This window comes from Camarhynchus parvulus, chromosome 8, assembly GCF_901933205.1.
Source record: "Camarhynchus parvulus chromosome 8, STF_HiC, whole genome shotgun sequence".
Classification (NCBI taxonomy): domain Eukaryota; kingdom Metazoa; phylum Chordata; class Aves; order Passeriformes; family Thraupidae; genus Camarhynchus; species Camarhynchus parvulus.
In genome coordinates, this window is record NC_044578.1 from 14,477,521 (window position 1) to 14,497,052 (window position 19,532).

General features: G+C 38.3%; 1 protein-coding gene across 3 annotated transcripts in view; it reads right to left on the reverse strand.

Moving 5' to 3' along the window:
* COL24A1 (collagen type XXIV alpha 1 chain) overlaps positions 1-19,532 on the reverse strand; it is a 119,533-nt gene that overhangs the window by 62,973 nt on the left and 37,028 nt on the right. For all 3 annotated transcript variants that reach the window (XM_030953109.1, XM_030953108.1, XM_030953107.1), the window contains 8 exons: positions 17,706-17,759; positions 15,343-15,387; positions 11,448-11,501; positions 11,313-11,357; positions 10,866-10,919; positions 10,190-10,243; positions 8,941-8,994; positions 1,992-2,045 (listed from right to left, as the gene is read on the reverse strand). In XM_030953109.1, the coding sequence (XP_030808969.1) occupies positions 1,992-2,045; positions 8,941-8,994; positions 10,190-10,243; positions 10,866-10,919; positions 11,313-11,357; positions 11,448-11,501; positions 15,343-15,387; positions 17,706-17,759 (414 nt within the window). The remainder of the gene's footprint in view (positions 1-1,991; positions 2,046-8,940; positions 8,995-10,189; positions 10,244-10,865; positions 10,920-11,312; positions 11,358-11,447; positions 11,502-15,342; positions 15,388-17,705; positions 17,760-19,532) is intronic.

Below are 19,532 nucleotides of genomic sequence, written 5' to 3' on the forward strand. Positions count from 1 at the left end.
GGGCAGTCTAAGCTTTTTGTCTCTAATACCAAATGTGCTGGAGAGCACCAAATCTGGTTCAGCTGTGTAATTTCTGTATCAAAGGAACATGGAGTCTCAAAATTTATAGTCCACCTCTTAGTAACTTTTTTCTCTGTAATCTGTGAAAAGGCAAGAAATCTGTAACATATGTATTAAGCAGAAACAGAATTCTAACAAATTCCTCAGATATAATGTGCAACAATTCAATCTCACTGAAGAAATCGAGCAGCAGGGATTAGATCTGTTACATCGTTCATGTATAATCTTGGGCAATTAAATCTGAACTGCAGCATGAGAATTGTTGTATTTTTCTTCTACTATTTTCCCTAGACCTTAGACAGAGTCTTTCACCACCACAGGGTTTTTTTTGTGAACACTCTGGTAACTCAGAAACACAAGAGCAACTGCCACTGCAATGGTGGGACAAACTCCCTCACATAAGGCTGCTAACATTATGCACACATGCATATAAACAAGTAAGCAAAGCAATAAATCAGAATAGAAGGCAGACACCCTCTAGAAACACATTTGAATTTCTCCACAATTTGCCCCATCAGATAACCAGCTCTCAGCATTCCTAGTCAATTAATGTCTATTTTGGTAAAAGGCTTTTGCCATGGTTGAAAGAGAAGAGATACAGAAAACATTGGCTATAGCTTCAGCAAATTGGATTATTTGAGAATGTCTGTTTATTCAAAGACAACCTGTACGATTTGTTCTTGGACAAATGATATTGTTGGTCTTGCACAGTTCTTTTGCCTCACCAGTTTCTGCCCTCTGGTTTACTTGAAGGTCTAAAAAGGCCTTAATTTTAGTTTAATAAACAAACTGTCTCTCAGAATAAAGCCATTCAAGTGTTATTTCTGCATCTAGCCTCACTTGACCGAGTCCTTCTGGAATAAAAATGCCCAGTAATGTACTACAGAGATACAGCCTTCTCATGCTTTTAGCAGTGGCATTAATGAGACATCTTGACTCATATGTTCTACAATTTCACTTAATTTCTAACTGCATTATTGTGCTTTCATTTCAAAGAGATCTGGCAATGTCTCTGGTCTAAGTTTATAATAGGATTTATTGTTTTAGTCCTTGCAGGGATCAAACTGAAATAAGTGAAGTGGAATGAATTAGCAAAAAGTGCATTTTTTAGATAATCTAAAGATGCTCAACTTGGTTTCATATACAAATTTCATTCTGCCATAATTGTGCCTATTTACCACAGCAAATACAGTGTAAGACTAGTCCCAAGGCTGATGAGTGAGGAACTTCAATGGTATTTGCCTTTCAACAAGCAGTTAATCTTTAGATATCATCCAATCATCTTCCTCTGGGTTAATTTCTGAGCTACCTGCATTTTTCTATTAGTCTCTACCATTTCCAATTCAACAGAAATTTCCTATATCTGCTTTTCTTCCAAGTTTCATTGAAAACTCTATCTGTGTAATTATTGCCTAAGTTGGGTCTAAAGTCCTAGTATACTAAAGAGCAGAAGATGAATTATTCTGGCACAGTTTTGTAGATAAATTTTATCCTTAATTGTTATATCTATTATTTTATCTATAATTTAATCTGGCACATAAGTTTCACACATTTTCCACACCTTCAAATACTATTTCTTTAAAAAATTGTTAAAAACAATTTTTAGTACAGGTGGAACCTGAGTAATACAAAGACCTGCATACATTTGGCATGTATTCTATTTAAATACAGGTGAAATATATGCTACTTTCTAGCTACATAGCATTTTCTCAAACTCATTTTGCCATTACATGCTTCCAAATTACTCTCAGAACTGTGTGGACAGCATTAAACATTCAAATAACTTCCTCATATAAATACCTGAGGCAAAGTACCTGCATTTTGACAGTAGGATTATCTTCTCATAATGCCAGTGTCCATCTCTCAGAGCCTTTTCCTCAGAGATTAACACTATTTACTGCTATTTTTAATTGGTTTTCATATAATCTTACCTTAGGACCTTCAGGGCCATTTAATCCAGGTACACCAATATCTCCAGGAAAACCCTAAAGAAATCATACAGACAAATGATTTGCAGAGTAGGAATGTTTTCAATGTACTTGTTTTGATTCTGTTCATTCATTTAATAAACCTGAGTCACAGAAACAAGAAAGAAATTTCTTCTATCATCCCAAAAAATGCCAAAATCCATTAAGTTTCCTTGAAAGGACTTGGATAAGTGACAGATTTTAGGCAGCTTTTATTAAACTCAATTTAGCAGATGTCAGCATGGATTTAATTTCTCTCACGATAAGACTTTTGATCCGCTAAGCAATGTTTGAAATTAAACCATTGGACTGGTTTGGAGGCACAAAAAAAATCACCAGAGAACAGCCTGCACCAAGTCCTGCACTTATGAATTCAACTACTCTTTTCAAAAAGTTGAGAGAGCAGCTGAAGCCCTTGAATCCACGTTAAGGACAAGATCACTGCAAGATTAAGAAACAGGGAAGAGGCTTTTGCCTGCAGATCAGCAGGTGAATATCGAAGTCTGGCTGGCACTAACTGAAGGTCATCAGCATGTAGCATTACTCAGAACTGGCCTTTGTGAAATGCACTCTAGTGTAGGTCGAGCTGTTAGTAAAGAAAAAGTAATTATGCACAGGAAAAGAATAAACTAAAATTATCACTGCAAACCACCTGGCCAGTAGGCATTGGCTTGGGACATCATGAGGAGGCCTGTGTGAGAGAAATTCAGCTCCAGCTAGATTGCTTTAGAAGAAATGAGTGTATTTTAGGGAAAAATACAATGGTGCCACTAATCTTTATGCAATACAGTAGTAGTTAAGTGAGTTAAATTTCATAAACATTCAGAGAGAATACATGATCTTTCATTTGTAGGATAAAATAAAGCATTGGTAATTGACCCTGTAGTTAGCACACTGCTCATTCAGTTCCTGACAAGATTTTGCTTTTTTAATAAACTTCCACATTTCATTACATTTTGACCATCTGAAAACAGCAAGACTGCCACTTCCTCTGAGCCAAATATTTATTACTATTTCTAACCAAACCCATGGTCAAACATTAGGAAGAACAAGTCTCCTTCTTCATTAAGAGAAAATCATTACAGATTAAAATATATGCATATTTTACCAATAATGAAAACAAAAAGCACATACCCAGAAGAATTTTTAAAAACCAAGTTTAGCACTTGGATGCTAATTAGTCTAAAAGAAAACCACTAAAGAGTAAAAATGATCTGAGTTTTCAGAAGACGGGCAATAACTCCAATACTCAACATCACACAATACATCAGTATTGTGAAAATATTGTGACATACAGTGGTTTCCTTTTCTTTTGCCATAAATAAGGATTACAAGCAGAGCTGTGCAACAATTCCAACATGCCTCTAGGTGGCACAGAGCATATTATTTACATGTGACCAAGGCCCTGAGACACACACCTAGAGCACTTGCTTGCATCACCCTTCATTTCTAGACAGTTCAAAAGAGGAGGTGTTGTTTTTAAAATCCTGGCCATTGCTGTCTGCAGAAATACTTTGAAGAGTTTGGCAATTCCTTAGAATTTTTTTGCTTGTCCTTTCTTAATTTTAAATTATTTATAGACCTTAAATAGTTACCAAGGCATGAGTTGTTTCACATATCCGTAAATCTGCTCATTTCTAATGTGTGAACAAGTGCTAAATGCTAACACAGACAACTTCCTCTTGGCAATAAACATTCCAGAAAACAATCTGCCTAGAAAAGTGTTAGTTTAGAAAGATTCTGATGATTTTATAAATGAATAGATCTATTTTATTTATTTATTTAAATTTTTCTAGAGGGAATTCAGTAAGGACCATGAGATGTAGGTGTGGACAGGTAGAGATGTAGTTTCTCTTGCAGGTAGAACAAACATGGTATTTTGAAATCTTTTCATATCAGCAAATGTTAGGATACAAGAGGGCTACTGGCCTGAGAACATCATCACTAAACAATGCATTTAAAAATTTAAAATCCTCATAATTTTTATCTTTTCCATGAAGATGGATTAAGACTTTTCTTTTTGAACACAACCGTGAAGAAAAGGCAGATGCTATGGCAGTATTAGAACATTGTTTCTAAGATGTTCTCACATTAATAAGCCATGAAATAAGTGTAATAAACCAGGACACAAACAGCCACTTCAGACAATTCCAGAAAAGGAATAACCAGGAAGGAGCACTTGAAATACCTCAGCAATGGCACCTGCCAATCAGATTCCTCATTGTGAACTGGGATCTATCTCTGGCAATGCCAAAATTTGAAATGAGTTATTCAGCAGCTAGCTCTACGGGAAGTAACTCCAGATTAAAAATTCATTATTCTTCATAAGAGAAAGGCCAGGAGATTAATGTATAGTTTCCAGCTGCAATGTAGTTTTCAGCAGAGACTATTCAGAACCAACCAGCCCTTGGTGTTATGTCTTCTAAGGAAATGCAGATTCTTCATTTCCATCAGCCAGAAGCCCAGCAGCTGGTAGGATACAAATTATTTTCAAAATCCTGCTTCAGATGTGGTCTTTTGCCAGCAAAGCACTTTAGAATCCACTTCATTTAATCAAAAGAAAATGGCATCAAAAAATCTGAAGTGCTAACTATCTTAACACAAGCATGCTTTAACCTTGCTGTGGGAGTTTTGTTTTTTGTACTGAACACTTAAATATAAAATTAACATATTTATTGCTCTCATTTATCGATATAATGTTTAATTAAAAAAATGCAGAGATGACCAAGTTGTTACTATGTTAGGGCATATCTCAGCACCCCAGAGATGAGCACTCAGCCAAAGCTTTTGCTTTTCTTTTGTTTTTCTGTGTGGTTGCTAATATGGAAGCAGAATATCAGAAATATTGAGATATTACACTCCATTTCCATGGGGAATTCTCTCACATTTGCAGAATACCACTTCAAATTGTTTTCACACGACATTTGCCAGCATCACTGGCCACCTATCTTCATGCCCTTGGCTGCCCTCGAGGGGATCAGGACAAGCAGGGTTGGAGGGGCACCATGGAGGGAAAATGTCTCCAGGGAGTGCAATAGCCCCTTCAGTCATCAGGTTTCCCTGCTCCAATGACAGTTCATTCAATCACAGGTTGCAATTAATTTCAATGAGAATTTAGAACGAATTTTCAGAAGCAAGACTGACTGGATGTAGCTACTGAACTTCAACAAGATATTAGAGATTCATTATTAATTATTATAATCAAATCACCAAAAGCAGGTTTCTGCAAAAACCTACAATTCTCCAATAAGTGTTTATTATTCTTCTGAAAGCATGTGTTATGCAGACATAGAACTTTGGGAAAGGACCAGATGAAGATTCTGTGCACAGGCAAGTAGAGAGTATAAGCAATTTCACAACAAGAGCATTTCCTCAGATATGTGCCAGAACACGCAATTAGTTCAGCCTTTAAATTATTTTTATTTCTATATTTCCTACAAATCATTTGCATGAAACTCATTTGATGCAATATAGAAACAGAAGGCTATGTCATCACAACACCTGGCATTGTTTGCAAAAACCCAAAAAATCATGTGATAATGCAAGTGAAACATGCACTAAAAATAAAGGGTTTTTTTTAAATGAGGACCTCAAAGCAGCCACTGATTCACTTACAAAATGTTTGCATTTTTGACTCTACTGTTTTTTGAACGTATCCTTTTCTTTTGTAAGGCTGCTGCCTTGAGCATGGAACACACCAGCTGAGTCCCATACAGGTACCTTCCTGAAGGAGTGAGCTACTGACTTCAGATCAAAATACAATACTGCACAGATGAAAAAGGTTCTATTGAAGACAATGAAAAATTCTCTCTGCTTCAGATGAAACCTATTTATAACACTCTCAAGGTACATCTAAAGGGAACTACCACTCACCCTCATTTTGGGGAGATAATTAAATGCAATTCCTAGAGCAAAATTTAACTATAAAATATTCTGAATACATGTGGAAGCCTGTCAAAGGCTTGTCTAATTTCATTCACATTAACAATAAGCACTGCATACTTCATTGTACACAGTAAACTGAGACATTGTGGGTTAGAACAGTCAGATCTGCACTTTCCAGTTGTCATGCCAATAAAACAAAGCTCTACAGAAATTTTATATTTCATTTCAGATGCACGACAAAGCAGCACAATGATGAAGAATCCACTCCATAAACTGTTCACTGAGTATATCCAGTGGTTGGTGAGCAGCAGGTATTCAGGCACATGACAGACCCTGGCTCTGCAGAAGCACACCCAAAAGAGAATCTGGCCTGACACTGCAGGACTCCTGCCCTGAAAGAGTCACTTGGCAGCCAAAACAGTCTGGCCACCCAGAGAGTGAGAGCCAGACCTCTGTCCCTCCCTCTGCCCTCCTGCCAGCAGCACTGCAGGTCCCAAATGGACCCTGGCTAGAGGTGGGTGGCTTATTTCAACTCTGACCTGGTGTACCTTGGCTGCACAGCTGCAGAGGAAAGATTTAGGAAGCAACTCACTGGTGCTCTGCATTTCAACCCACAAAACCCCGTGAGGAAGATCAGAGCGTGCCTGCCCTGCTCCCACAGCTGTGTGCAGAGAGAGTTACAGAGCTCAGCTGCTGGAGTGCCAGAGTTACTGCAGTTTACATGGGAAGAAAATCAGGGACAGGACTACTTATTCTTTGTACTGGGAATGAAACACTCAAATGTGTCACTGGAAAGATCAGTGGATCTTTCCCCAGGTTCTTATTACACGTGTACCCAAACCAAATGGGGACAGAGCACATTTATAAATCCCACTGTCTTAATGTTGGACAACAGGAGAGAGGAGTAGCTGGAAGCAGAGTTTGAGAGGTTCTGCCACTGGGCAGACACAGCCTTGTTCCTCCTGCTCACAGCAAAGTCCAACAAATCCCAATATAAGTTTTGGGGGATTTAAAAATGAAATCTTTCACAGAAGGCATATGGTATGGATTGTCACATCTACACTAAATCCCAAGTTCGCTCCTTGAGCGACACTAATTCATCACATTCTTCTATTTCCAGAAACATCAGGGAACATTTAGAATACTACAGAATGCATGTTTTCTACATGGGGTCACAGGAAGTCTGACCATGCAGATAATGAAACAGGAACAAGGAAAGCAGCTCTGTCTGACCTGCTAGCTGTCTGGGTTTGGAAGAAGAGACCTGATCAGACACATGACAGCAGGCTTTTCTTGTGGAAAAATATACATTATTTCCTCATACTTCATATATTTGGTTGTGTCTAAATAACTTCTGGCAACAACAACTAGTTTATTTTTATAAAACAATGTAACTGGAGGGACACATACACTCTTCAGTTTTAAGTTGCTTATTTTAAATTCCTTTCATTATAGAACTTCTAATATCTTCAATTTGTCCAAAAATCCCAGTATGCTGCTATTCTACATCCCTTCTGTTTCTATTTTGCCATATGGTGACCATATTTTTATGAAGTAAAAGGTGGAAAAACCTCTTACTTTGTTTGGAACTGTCTTGCATGATTGAAGTTAAGAGAAACATTGCTTTGCAGTTTTAAACTGACTATTTTGCAGACAATTACTGAAAAAAAGTACTTGGACACCCAAGTTTTAATTATCTAGCATCATGCACCTTATTTGCCTTCTAATGATGAAGTAATTCTGTGCTCCTGAGCAAGGGGAAACGCTGAGCTTTTCAGACAGAAAGATTCCCATCCCTGTCTGCCCTGAGGGTAACCAGGACAGGATGATCTTTTCCCCAGACACAAAGGAGCTGCATATGCCTGTGTTGGAATGAGGAACTGAGAAGGACTACCAGCAGAGGCAGCAGGACACAGGCCTCAAGACCAACAATTTGGGATTAACCTGCCTCAAGCCTCCCTTGCTAGAATTTATGCAGAGAAATCATACAATGAAGAGTCATGAAAAATCTAAAATCCTGAGCCACAGAGGGTGGCAGCTGTGGACAACATGCACAGGCTTTGTGTCTTCTGCACACACTCTGGCCAAATGAGAGGCATTTATTCTCACAAGACCACCCTGTGTTGCTACAATGCACTTTCCAGTGGGTTTTCTCTGAGCGAGGGCTTCTGCCTAATAAGAAAGGTAGGAACACAGAGCCTTGGTTTGAGGAGATGTGCTCATGTAAAGGCAGAAAAAGGATCATTACTAGAATATTTCTTCCATTCATATTTTTTATAAAAAGGAAAACCCACAAACAAACAAAGAAACCCCACCACAAACCAAACAAACCCAAAATACATTCATTGCAGGAGGCTGATTAGAAAGAACAATCTACAATTTCTGCTTTCATCTCTCCAGCAAATACATGTGTCTGTGTATAAACATGTCTTTTTGGTAGAGACCACAGCATTTTTCCTTAAAGTCTGTGGTAGAAATGCTAAAAAGCACCAAAATAGGACAATTTGGAGCCTGAGTTTCTGCACAGACTTCCATAGCACTAAAGAGTTCTTAGGAAACTTCACTTCTAGATTCAACTGCTTGGCAACCCTTCCCAGGTGACTGAGGTTTATCCTCTGTGTTTCTTGTAAGTGATAAATATGCAACCAGGCCTGGGAAATGGAAAATCCCATTTGTAAACATGTTTTAGTATTTACAAATGGAAGTGTGCCTGAGAAATCACATGATTCTCATTCCAGGTGTACCCCATAACAACAGGATTCAGGAGACAGCAAATCCTAATCACATGAGCAAATGAAGAACTACTTTGTATGCAAAGATCCTGTACATTAACATTTTGCAGAAAAAAAATTGTGAGCTGTAATCTTTTGTACTTTATGGAGGAGAATGAATTCATCAAATATGACTGAATTAAAAGGTTTTCCTAATTCAACTAAGAAAACATTCTTTTATGAAGCAAACCCATTTATCTCTTATTTTCATCATTTAGAACCAACATTAAATTTACTGCCTTCAAGCAATTTCTTACCTCAGGTCCCTGGGGACCCAATGGTCCACGGGGTCCAGGTTCTCCAATTTTCCCCTTGAAAAGAATCCAAACAGTTAAGATTTCTGATGATCATTTATTTTTTAACAACAGATGATTATGAAAATTTAAAAAATATTTATTAACAAAAAGGCCAACAGAAAAGTTGAGATGACTTTTTGACTGAACAGGAAATTTTATACCTGCCTCTCTTTGAATACTATTAAAACTAGTTCTTCATATGTCTTTGAAGCCACAACAAAAAAAAATTCAAATTAGTTTAGGACAGAGAAAACTGGGAGGAACCATATAAAAACCCTGTTAAATATATAGCTGTTTTCACAATAAAAACTACATATTATTTAAACATCCAGAAAGTATGTGAATCAGCCTGTTCCTGAAAGAGGAAATTCTTGCACCTTTAAAAACAAAAAATATGATTTTTCCCATCTAAGCTCAAGCAAATATGCATAATTTTATCGCAGAATTCATGTTTATACTGTAAATTCTATAGGACAAGGAAAGTGTTATTGAATTTAAGGGCCCATGACATTCATGAGGTCTAAGTAGGTTTACCAATTATTGGCTTGATTGTACATATGAAAATTGACAGTGGAGTGAGTGTTGGCAGCTTTTAATTTTATACTGAAAAGAGAACGATATCAGCACTAAAACAGGTGAGCAAGAGCCAGTAACCCTGTGCAGTAAGCCTTTTCTGCCTCAACATCTAAAAACCCAGCAGAAGGGGCAGCAGTGCACAGAAGCCTTTAAAGCTGCTAAAAATCAGTAAATACAGGAATTTGTGACTACTCCCATCCCTTTGAGAAATGACTGGCTGTTATTAGTGAGATCTCACACATTCCCTGCAAACCCAGCTAGTCAAAATGGTCATCTGGAAGTTCCCAAAGCTTTCAGTGGATTTGTTTCAAATATTACCCACATGTCCATTCCCCCCCACAGTGATTGTCCCAGAATATCTAATATCCTAAGCACTCTATTAAAATTTGACACATATACTGATCTTGGTAATTAAATCTCACATTTTAGGCTCTGACTTGTTCATTAACACCAGTCACTAGAAATAAAAGCAGCTTAGACCTTATCCTTTGTGCATTTTGAATAAGTCACTTCTAGGGGATTACATGCACTGTGGACACAACAATCACACAAAAGTGTCAAATATCAACAGCAGTAGAAAATATCAACAACACGCAGTGATATACTGAGAACAAAATTTGATGTGTAAACTTACTGGAGGTCCTGGTTTTCCTCTGATCCCTGGAGGTCCTGGTAAACCAAGAGCACCCTGAAAAAAGAAAGCTATTAAATACACATGAAAATTATTGTGCTATGTTGGAAGCAATAAATTGCTATATTTTGACACCTAAAACAGGCTTCAAAAGAATTCTTCAGGTTGAAAACTTCTTCTAACATTCAACTTTCATCAAAAGATTTCTCAGAGGATGTGCTATTTCAGTGACTTCTGATGTACTAGCCAAACAGGAAAGAAGATCCTTATTTATCTCAGTCTGATGGTGTGAAGGAGCATGCCAGACTGTGTGCTGCTGCTAACCACAGCAGGTCCAGGTGAGCTGCAGATGAGCCTCAAGGATCAAGGGAAAAGTGTCTTCTACTACAGTTCCTCAGAAAGACTGAGACCACACCATAATCCTTGTTGGATGCATCTCTATACACACAGCTGCCAGAGTTCTGCTTCTGCCCTTTACTTGGCTTTGTGCACACCTCCCATAACTGAGGTTTAATTAGCACAGAATTTCTTAAAAATATGTTAATACAGTGATATCCAGATAGTATTACTACTGCATTCTACTTTTATGCAACCAACCTGCTGCATTTTAAGAGACTCATATGCCTGATGAAGTTGCTGAAATGGGATAATTTTGTAAAACAATGCAGTTATAACTTACCTTGTCTCCTGGGTACCCCTGATCTCCCGGCTCTCCTGCAAGGCCATGTTCACCCTAAACAATATATAATTTTATACAGACATATGTGTGTGGCTTAAAATGGGGTAGTTTTCAGAAATAGAGAAAGATTAATTCAATATTCACTACTTAAAATTAACGCAGATCTTTGACAATGCAAGGTGCTGCACTGAAATACCTCTCCCAGGAAAGTCTAAAGACACAGACCTGGATATTGTTATGCTCAGTAGTTAGTGTTCTGTTCAGAAAAAACCTTGTCTAAGCTACCAGATCATGAGTCTGACACAAATTTAAAAAAATAAAAGTCAGAAGACCAAAGAAATCAAAAGGAAAAAGGGAAAGCTTTACCAAGCACATTATGCTCAAGTTTTAATGAAGAGAGCGTGAAAGAACAATGTATCTGCAAGATAATGAAAATATTTAAATCACCTTATCACCTTTCATTCCAGGCTGTCCCACACTCCCTGGGAAACCCTGTTAAAGTAAAGAAAACATAAATCCAATGCTTGACTATAATTTGGAAAGCAGCATGAGCACTGGCTGTGGGATGATTGAATACCATACCGTGGGCCCTGGAATTCCTGATGGTCCACTCGGTCCTGCTGGCCCAATGTCTCCCTGTCAAACAGCAAGAAAGGTGACTGCATTTGGTGAAATGGAGTAACCTAAAGACTCCTAACAGAATGTGGCATTTTTCTGCACCACAGAGAGAAATCAAAATATTTTCAGGTTAATTTCTTAGGGAAAAACAAAGGTATTGGTATCATAAGCCCACCATATTTACAGTTCCCAACATCATCAGCAGAAACACGAGAAACAAAACTTGCCTCATCTCCTTTAGATTATAAATTCAACTGAAGATCACAGTGTATTAGGCAATGCCAATTAAGGAACCTTTCTTTTGTACTGCAGCTGCACATTCAGCGGCCATCACTGCTGTCCTTAGGGTTACATAACAGCACTTCTCTGTAGGCATCAAATTTGGCTTAAAGAAATTATTCTGAGTAGGGCCATAAAAAGCAGCCTTTTAAATGGTCCTTTTACTCAATTTCTCATCCATCGGTGACTTCTATGAGTTAAAAGGAAAAAACCGATGTGACTCTAAATACCACATGTGTAAAATCAAATCTGTGTTCCAACGGGCATGCTAACCTTTTCTGTTCTAATGTACCTTTAAAGTCCTTACTACAACTCCTCTTTCTGGGATTTATTTAGGCAGTTTTATGACAGGGAAAAAAAAGTGAGTCACAAAAATTAAGAATGTTTAGAGATCAGCACAGCAATAATATTAATGAAAAAGCATGAGCTAAACATAAGACCTGACTCAGAATAGTTAAGACTATACTACAAAGGGAGAAGCCTATCTACTTTCTGCCTATCCAAGCTCGGGGGAAAAAAATCCCCAAAAAGACATAACATTATCTCTATGGCTATCCAGAAATTTAACAACACATATGAATAAAGAAATCTTTTGCCACTTGCTGGGAGCTATATGGAAAAGATGAGATGGACATCTATGCATCTCCAGTTGAGCACACATTCATTATTCTCTGGAGACTCTTTAGCAATGTTAGCAACCACATTCTTCTGCAGCCACCATCAGATTATGGCTCAGTGAAGCAAAAGCAAGACCAATCACTTAGTGTCTTAATGGTGCTTGGTAGAGCTCCCAAGAGCATTGGCACTCTACATTGCTTTAGCTTTTCATGACTGCTTAAATGATGAATTCTGCCATGCTAGCTGATCAAGGAAATTGTTTACATTGCTGTCTCTGAGCTGTGCTACACATTCTAGTTCAGCAAGGCATTTATGCATTCACGATACGGAATGTTGAAATGCACACTTATGGTAACAACAGCATTGATTGGAAAATCACAGAGGGATGCTGAGCTGGGAAATTTAGCTTACATCAGCAACAGGAAGGAATTCCAAAACAGCTTTGCAACATTCAGGTTCATTAAACACCTATGACAGACTCCAGATACACTGAGTGACTCAATTAACAGCAAAGAATGGGAACTACACAAAAATAAAACTGAACAAGTGTTGAATTAGTTAGTCTGTCAGGTTTTTTAATCATTCTTCACTTCAGATATGCTTATCACCTTGGACAAAACTTGCTGATCAATAAAACCTGAAGCTACATAAAGTGCCTTTTCCAACATTTCTAGGTGACAAGTGAAACTAAAACCAACTTGCTTTTTCCAGGCAAAAAGATAAAATACTAGAAAAGGGAGACTCATGTTTTCCTAGTATTAAGTGGGGTTTTAAAAGGAAAAAAAAGAGTAAAATTTAAAAACTAATTTGGGAATCTAGCAGTAAATTTTCTACAACTCTTCATCTTATTAAAACTCATGGCCTTGCTAAGTCTTGAAAGACTGACTATTCAGCCAGCCAAAACTCTGAACTTGGCAACAGCTTTGTATATTGAAAATAATCATGGATGGAAGGAATTACTGGACTCAGCTTGCTGATGCTGCTAATTTTGCCATTGTTCTCATGAACAAAGACAAATATACAACTAACTCTTGACATTGACCAGCTGGGCTGGTCAAGCTACTTGAATTAATGCTCTTAGTTTCTGCCAGAAAAATATATTTAATCCCATGTACAATATTGCATCTTGTAGTAGCATAATGTGTTATTACAGACTAAGTATTCTAAAGCAAACATTGAGGGCTGTAGCTCTTTGCTCATTTTTGGATGGCCATTAGCATCTGCCTGGACAAGAGAAAGCTGAGGCCAGGGAGCACAGACCCCTTTGGAGAGCAGGGGTGGCTGAGGAGCAGCCAGGGGTCACCTGAAACTGCCCCAGGGTCTTGGTGAAATTCTGCTGCAGATTAAAGAGTGCAATGGTCCCTTGTAAAGAAACTCTGCAACAGCACAGCTCTTCCAATTATCTAACTGGGAAAGAGGAAACCAGACTAACCCACATACTGGAACCATGAGAAGGCCACTCTAAAGGAGCTCACACTCTAAACAATTGTTAATTTTGTTCAAAATCTAAACATGCCAAATCCAAACATTTTCCCCCAAGAAATAGCTCTCATTATGGTTATATTCCATCTATATACAAGTGGCAAAAGCTTTGGACTGGTTATAGATAATTATTTTTCTATTTCACAAAAAATTATTGACACTCAATCTCTCTGTAAGTGACTGCAACTCAGCAAGAAGGCACATGCAGCTTTGGTCCTGCAAACATTTATGCTCATGAACTCTAGGTAGGGCTAAACTGCTAAGTTTTAGTCAACATAATCAGTAACAGAATCTTTTTGGAAGTGACATATTTTTTGAAAACCTCAGGTACATTTGTACAATTATCAAAGTCTTTGAGATTAAATTCCAAAGACAGTCATGTAAGAGAAAAAAAGCAAACCACAATTCTAAGCATATTCTCAAGAGTGCAAGCTCCAGTCTCATGAGTTTGTCAATTGGCCTGCAGGACACAGAAAGTCATGTTTGCATGATGAAGGCTGGAAGCTGCACAGGTTTCTTGACCAAGCTTTTGTTTTCACTATAGCAATGCCATAACAATCCTAATCAGACAGCAAGGAATCACTTACAGGAATTTTTTTTTTTTGTTATGAACATATAATTAGGAAGAGTAACAATTGAACTCAACTGTTGTACTTCAAAGGAAAAGTAAGATGACCATCAGTGTAAAGTATAAACTTATCAAGAATGTTTCAGATCTGCTGATATCAAAAAACCCACAAAGCAAACACTGGCGACAATCATGGCTTTCTTAACTCAAGTGTAAACACTTGCTATTTCTCCCTTGTTAAGAATGTGGCCGTGTAGCCAGACATGACTGAGACAACATCAAGAATCAGAGGTCCTCTATGAGCAAATACATTAATTATAAAAAAAAAAAAAAGAGAGTGAGACTAGCCAGAAGGAAAGTCTTCCCCACCTTCTGTAGGACTCAGAGCTTCTCTGGCACAATTGATAGAAACAACTACTGTGTGCAACTCCACAGGAAGCATCACAGCCTTATTCTACATATATTTTTAAAAATTAATACGACATTTAAAACATGATAAAGTAATTTTTCTTAGAAATTAATTCTGCTTTGAATTTGGTAGCCATATTCAGGAACCAATGAGGACTGCTGTCGTTAAAATGTTTGAGATCATTGCACCCTTCACACTGGTAAAATAAATTATAAAAGCTTTAGCAAAATTAGTTATAAACTAGCAAACTTGGTCATTTCAAATAAAAGACCTGAACACACTGGGTCAGAAACAAGCATACAAATCCACACCAAGTATAGAAGTGCTCCATGCTGCCAGCATGATAGCAGTTTTGTAGAATGATACTATTTAAAATCATGGCTATCCAAAACAAAAGCTGTTTAATTCCTTAAATTTTCATAATTGTTTTTATTATTTCACAAACACACAAGACAAATGCCCTAATGCAGCCATCTCAAAGCAAACAATAAAAGTATACTCACTCTTAGTCCTGGAAATCCAGGAGGACCAACACCACCAACAATTCCCTTTAAAAAAAGTTAATCTTAGATTACCTAAATTTTACCATTTAAAAAGAAATCCTAGAATTAAGATAAAAGCGACCTACAAAGTTTTGATTTTTACAGTTTCCAAAGAGTGACAGCTTATCACTGTATAGAGAAATATGCTTAGTAAAATCCCTTAATTGTAGAATTAGATCACCAGATATTTGCATCATGGGAACATCTCTGCTGTTAATATAGGAATATGAGATTTTTTTTAGCATGATAGTTAAAGTGGAAGGAAGAAAAATCAATTTTTTGAGGGTGAAAAACAAATTTATTAAGATTCCCTAGAAAAATAAGAACCCCATCTCAGTTAAACTGAGAAGAGGCTAAAACGTTGCTAAGTCTCCTTGCCCTACGTGAAACGGATATTGCAGTCCTCCAGGTCACCATGTCTCATGCAAGCTGTGCCAGCACCTGGGACCTGCTACTCTGGATAACATTCACAGGGCCCACTGCAGCCTGCTGGCATCCACAGGGAAGGGGAAGTTTTATGCAAGCAAAGCTAAGCCCATTGTGAATGTGTCCAACTGGGCATGGCTGCTGGACGTGGCCCAGAGGACACCTTGGTGCTCTCCTCCCTCCTCAGGCGCCTTCACACTTTCCCCAACCTGCTCTAAACTATCCCCAGGGGAAGCTGAATGCTCCAGCAACATCCTCCAAGGCAGACTGACATCCTCAGAGAACTGAGAGGGTGCAGTGGAAATGAAGGATGGCATTAGCCAGTTAAGCAGAAGAAATTAGGCATGGAGACAAATGCCATTAGTGTTAAGTCAGCGCATGGGAAGAAATGTCTTCCCTTCAAGCTCCTGCTGCCACAGGCCTCCCAGACAGCCCCTGGTCTCCAGTGCCAGCTCCCAGAGAGGCTCTGTAAATATGCCATTAGCATTGCAGACCCTGCAGCTGCAGCACTGGCCCCTTGCCTGAACAAGCCCTGCAGGGCGAGCCTGGGGGAGGAGGGGAGAGGGGCTGCTGCCTGTCAAAGAAGGCAGAAAGATCAGCAGCTGTCTTGGCAGATTAGATGGAACTTGTTTGCAAATGCTTGCAGTGAAATGGGCTGCTTTGTAATGTGCAAGGCTGTAATTTCAGATCCAGGCTTTCTGAGCTTGTTTCTGTTAAAGCACTGTTCTGCAGATCTGGTGGAAAGACAATATCTGCTTTATCAGGAATGGAGGGAGACTTGGGAGTATGAGGAGAGGAAGGAAAAACTCACCTTTTAATATCATTTGCAAAGCAGTTGGTGACACTCAAGCCCTCAGTGGGTTTTCAAGATGAAAACCATACTGATATCACCTGACATTCCAACAAGGGAAGCTTTGCCTTAGGGACCAGAAATGCGTAAGAAATTTTTTCCTGTGCTCCAAAATGTTGATACCAAACATTGATAACCCACCAGCAAAATTCATGTAAGCTTTCTAAAATAAGTTTCTAAGAGGGGTGTCAAGGCAGACCTTCAAAAAATAGAGAAACTCTGCCTGGTTGATGACTCTGTTCCATATCAGAAACATCTTTAGAAGCAAACTGATAGCAGGTTCCAAAGGAGCACCCAACAATACCAGATGATTTAAATCAGCTGCTCTTTTACCCAGCACTTACTGCTGTTCTCTTCTCTTGCCCAAAGCCTTTCACTGGTTTCTGACACCAAAGGAAACCTGAGTTTGGAGCCTGCAGCCAGAGTTTCCCTACAAATGGAGCAAGAGAGCAAAGCTCCTTTGAGGGCAGCCTGTGAAGTGACGTGACCGTGCCAGAGGCTGGGCAGCACACTGCAAGGGCACACAGTGCCAAGGACAAAGCTGTTATCACACTGATTACAATGCACTAAATGACAGGCTAGCATAACTGTGCTCAGTACCAGCTCAAAGGATGAAATCAACTATCAAATGCACAAGCACACAAAAGCTGGGGTTGTACATGCAGGCCAAATCCTATTTTGTTAAGGTGATCTTAGAATAATGGTTTAAAAAAACAACACTAAGTCATCTAATGCAAGAACTTTGGAAGACAGAACATTCATCACTCATGCAATGAGGACAGCAAGAGATCTGATTCTCAAGGTAGTCAGCACATGCTGCAGAGGAAAATGTGTTCTCTTTGCAGCTTTCTGAATATTTTCTTCCTCTTTTTTATACTTAATGTAGTAGTTTCCTAGTAATTTCCATGGGAAAGTTAAAAGTTCAAAATTTTCCTGTGGCTTTCAAGACCTTTATTTTGAAGCAAAAGTCTCCTTTAATTTTGGAGGGGAGTTAACATTGAGTTTTACAAATTTTATCATGTTAATCAACACACAATTCAATACTTACAGGACTTCCATCTGGACCAGGGGGGCCTCTATTTCCAAAGTCACCTGGAAAACCCTAAAGCAGAATAGAAAATACCTGTTCTTCATTATTCAAGACATGAAAGGTGGTCTGAACACTGAATCCCTATAGATTTGGAGAATTAAGACATCATAAATAGACTGAGGGAGTGTGATGGAGGAATGGGAAAAGCAGGAAGTTCCAGCTGCACAGTTCAAATGAACAGAACAGTGACATTTGTTTGCTTCCTAAAGTCATAAGGCCAAAATGATAACACTACACACAATGGAAACATAGGGGAAAAGGAGACAATTTAATTACTTTCAGAGCAATATTAAACAAGTATTATTTGAATTTTTTTTCTTGGAGCCTATTTTCCTATTTCTTAATTCTTGTGTTTTTCCTGTTAGCTTCAACATTCACTAAAACGTCTGTCCTTCTTTCCTTAACTCATCCCCAAATATTAATGGTTAGCATCTCAGTATGAGATCTCATATTCATTAGAAATCAAAATTTTCATCGTTTTAACTGATGTGAACACTTGCCTGAGTCTGCATCTAGACACTGAAAAAATAACTCAAGACATAGTAAAGCCTCATTTATTTTATGAGAGCTTTGACTTCAGAGACTAGATTATCAGAACAGGAAAGAAATCTGATTTGCCAAATCAAGCATTGAAGCTTAAAACAGAATTTCCATTTCTAGCTTCAGAAAAAAAATGGAATGGAATTCCACCACTTTACTGGCTCTAATCTTCCATCTTTCCTGTTAGGGTTTTGAAAATTGCTTTACTTCTTTCAGATGTTGCCCACTGCAGAAGCATACAAGTTGCTGGGGGAAAAGTTATTTGATTTTTTGTTCGGGTTTTTTAGGGGGTTGGGGGTGGGAGGGTGGTGGGAGGGTTTTAAAATTAATTTTTATTGGTTTAGTATTGCTAGGCAGATCTCACTACTTTACTGGAAGAGCCACATGTAGCTAACTAGAAACTCATGCTATTAGTTTGAAGCAGTACCATGAAATATTTTCATGATTGCTATATATTCACTCCATGAAATTAGGAGAAGGAAGGTAGTGCAGATCTACTGAGAAGTCAAAATCATTTTTAGCCACAGTGTAAGGTCTATATAGGAGTTTACCAGAAAATTTCCATAATACTAAGCTGGAAAGGGATTCAACCTGGAAATATCCAAGCTACAGCACTCAAAGCAAAGAGACTTTTCTTGGAATTGAAAAATGTCACACAGGATTATTAGAGTACTGAGATAACAGAGAGATGCACTGACCTCAAGAAACCAGCCACAAAAAACCTGAGCATTACTAATCCATCTCCATGGAGAAAAGGAGCAAATCTCATCCTTACAATAATTTTTATGTGAAATGCTCTTCTTTGTCCTTTCAGTATCTTTTTCCCCCTCCATGTGTATCAGGAACAGCACTTGGAGGCATTAACCTTTCCCCTCAGTGAGACCATGTTCAAACCTGCTGCAGCTCCAAGCTACAGCTCATTTGGCCCTTTAAAGCTGCTTTGTTCAGAGGGTATCCACACAGCGGCCCAGTCCAGGACTTGCTGCAGCAGTGTCTTTCCTCAATGAATTTGGGGATCTACATCACCATAAAATAGTATTCCAACAGTAGTCAGGGAGACAATATAAAACTGTGTCAAGGAGATGGAAAAATCATATCATAAATCAAAGTAGTTGATAGTAGTTAAGCTCTATTTGGCTTTAGTAAAAAGCCAAACTTTTATAAAAAGGAAGGCAACATTTTATGCATATATATATATATGCATGCACACTGCCAAAATATGTTGAAACAACTGAATAGCTATTA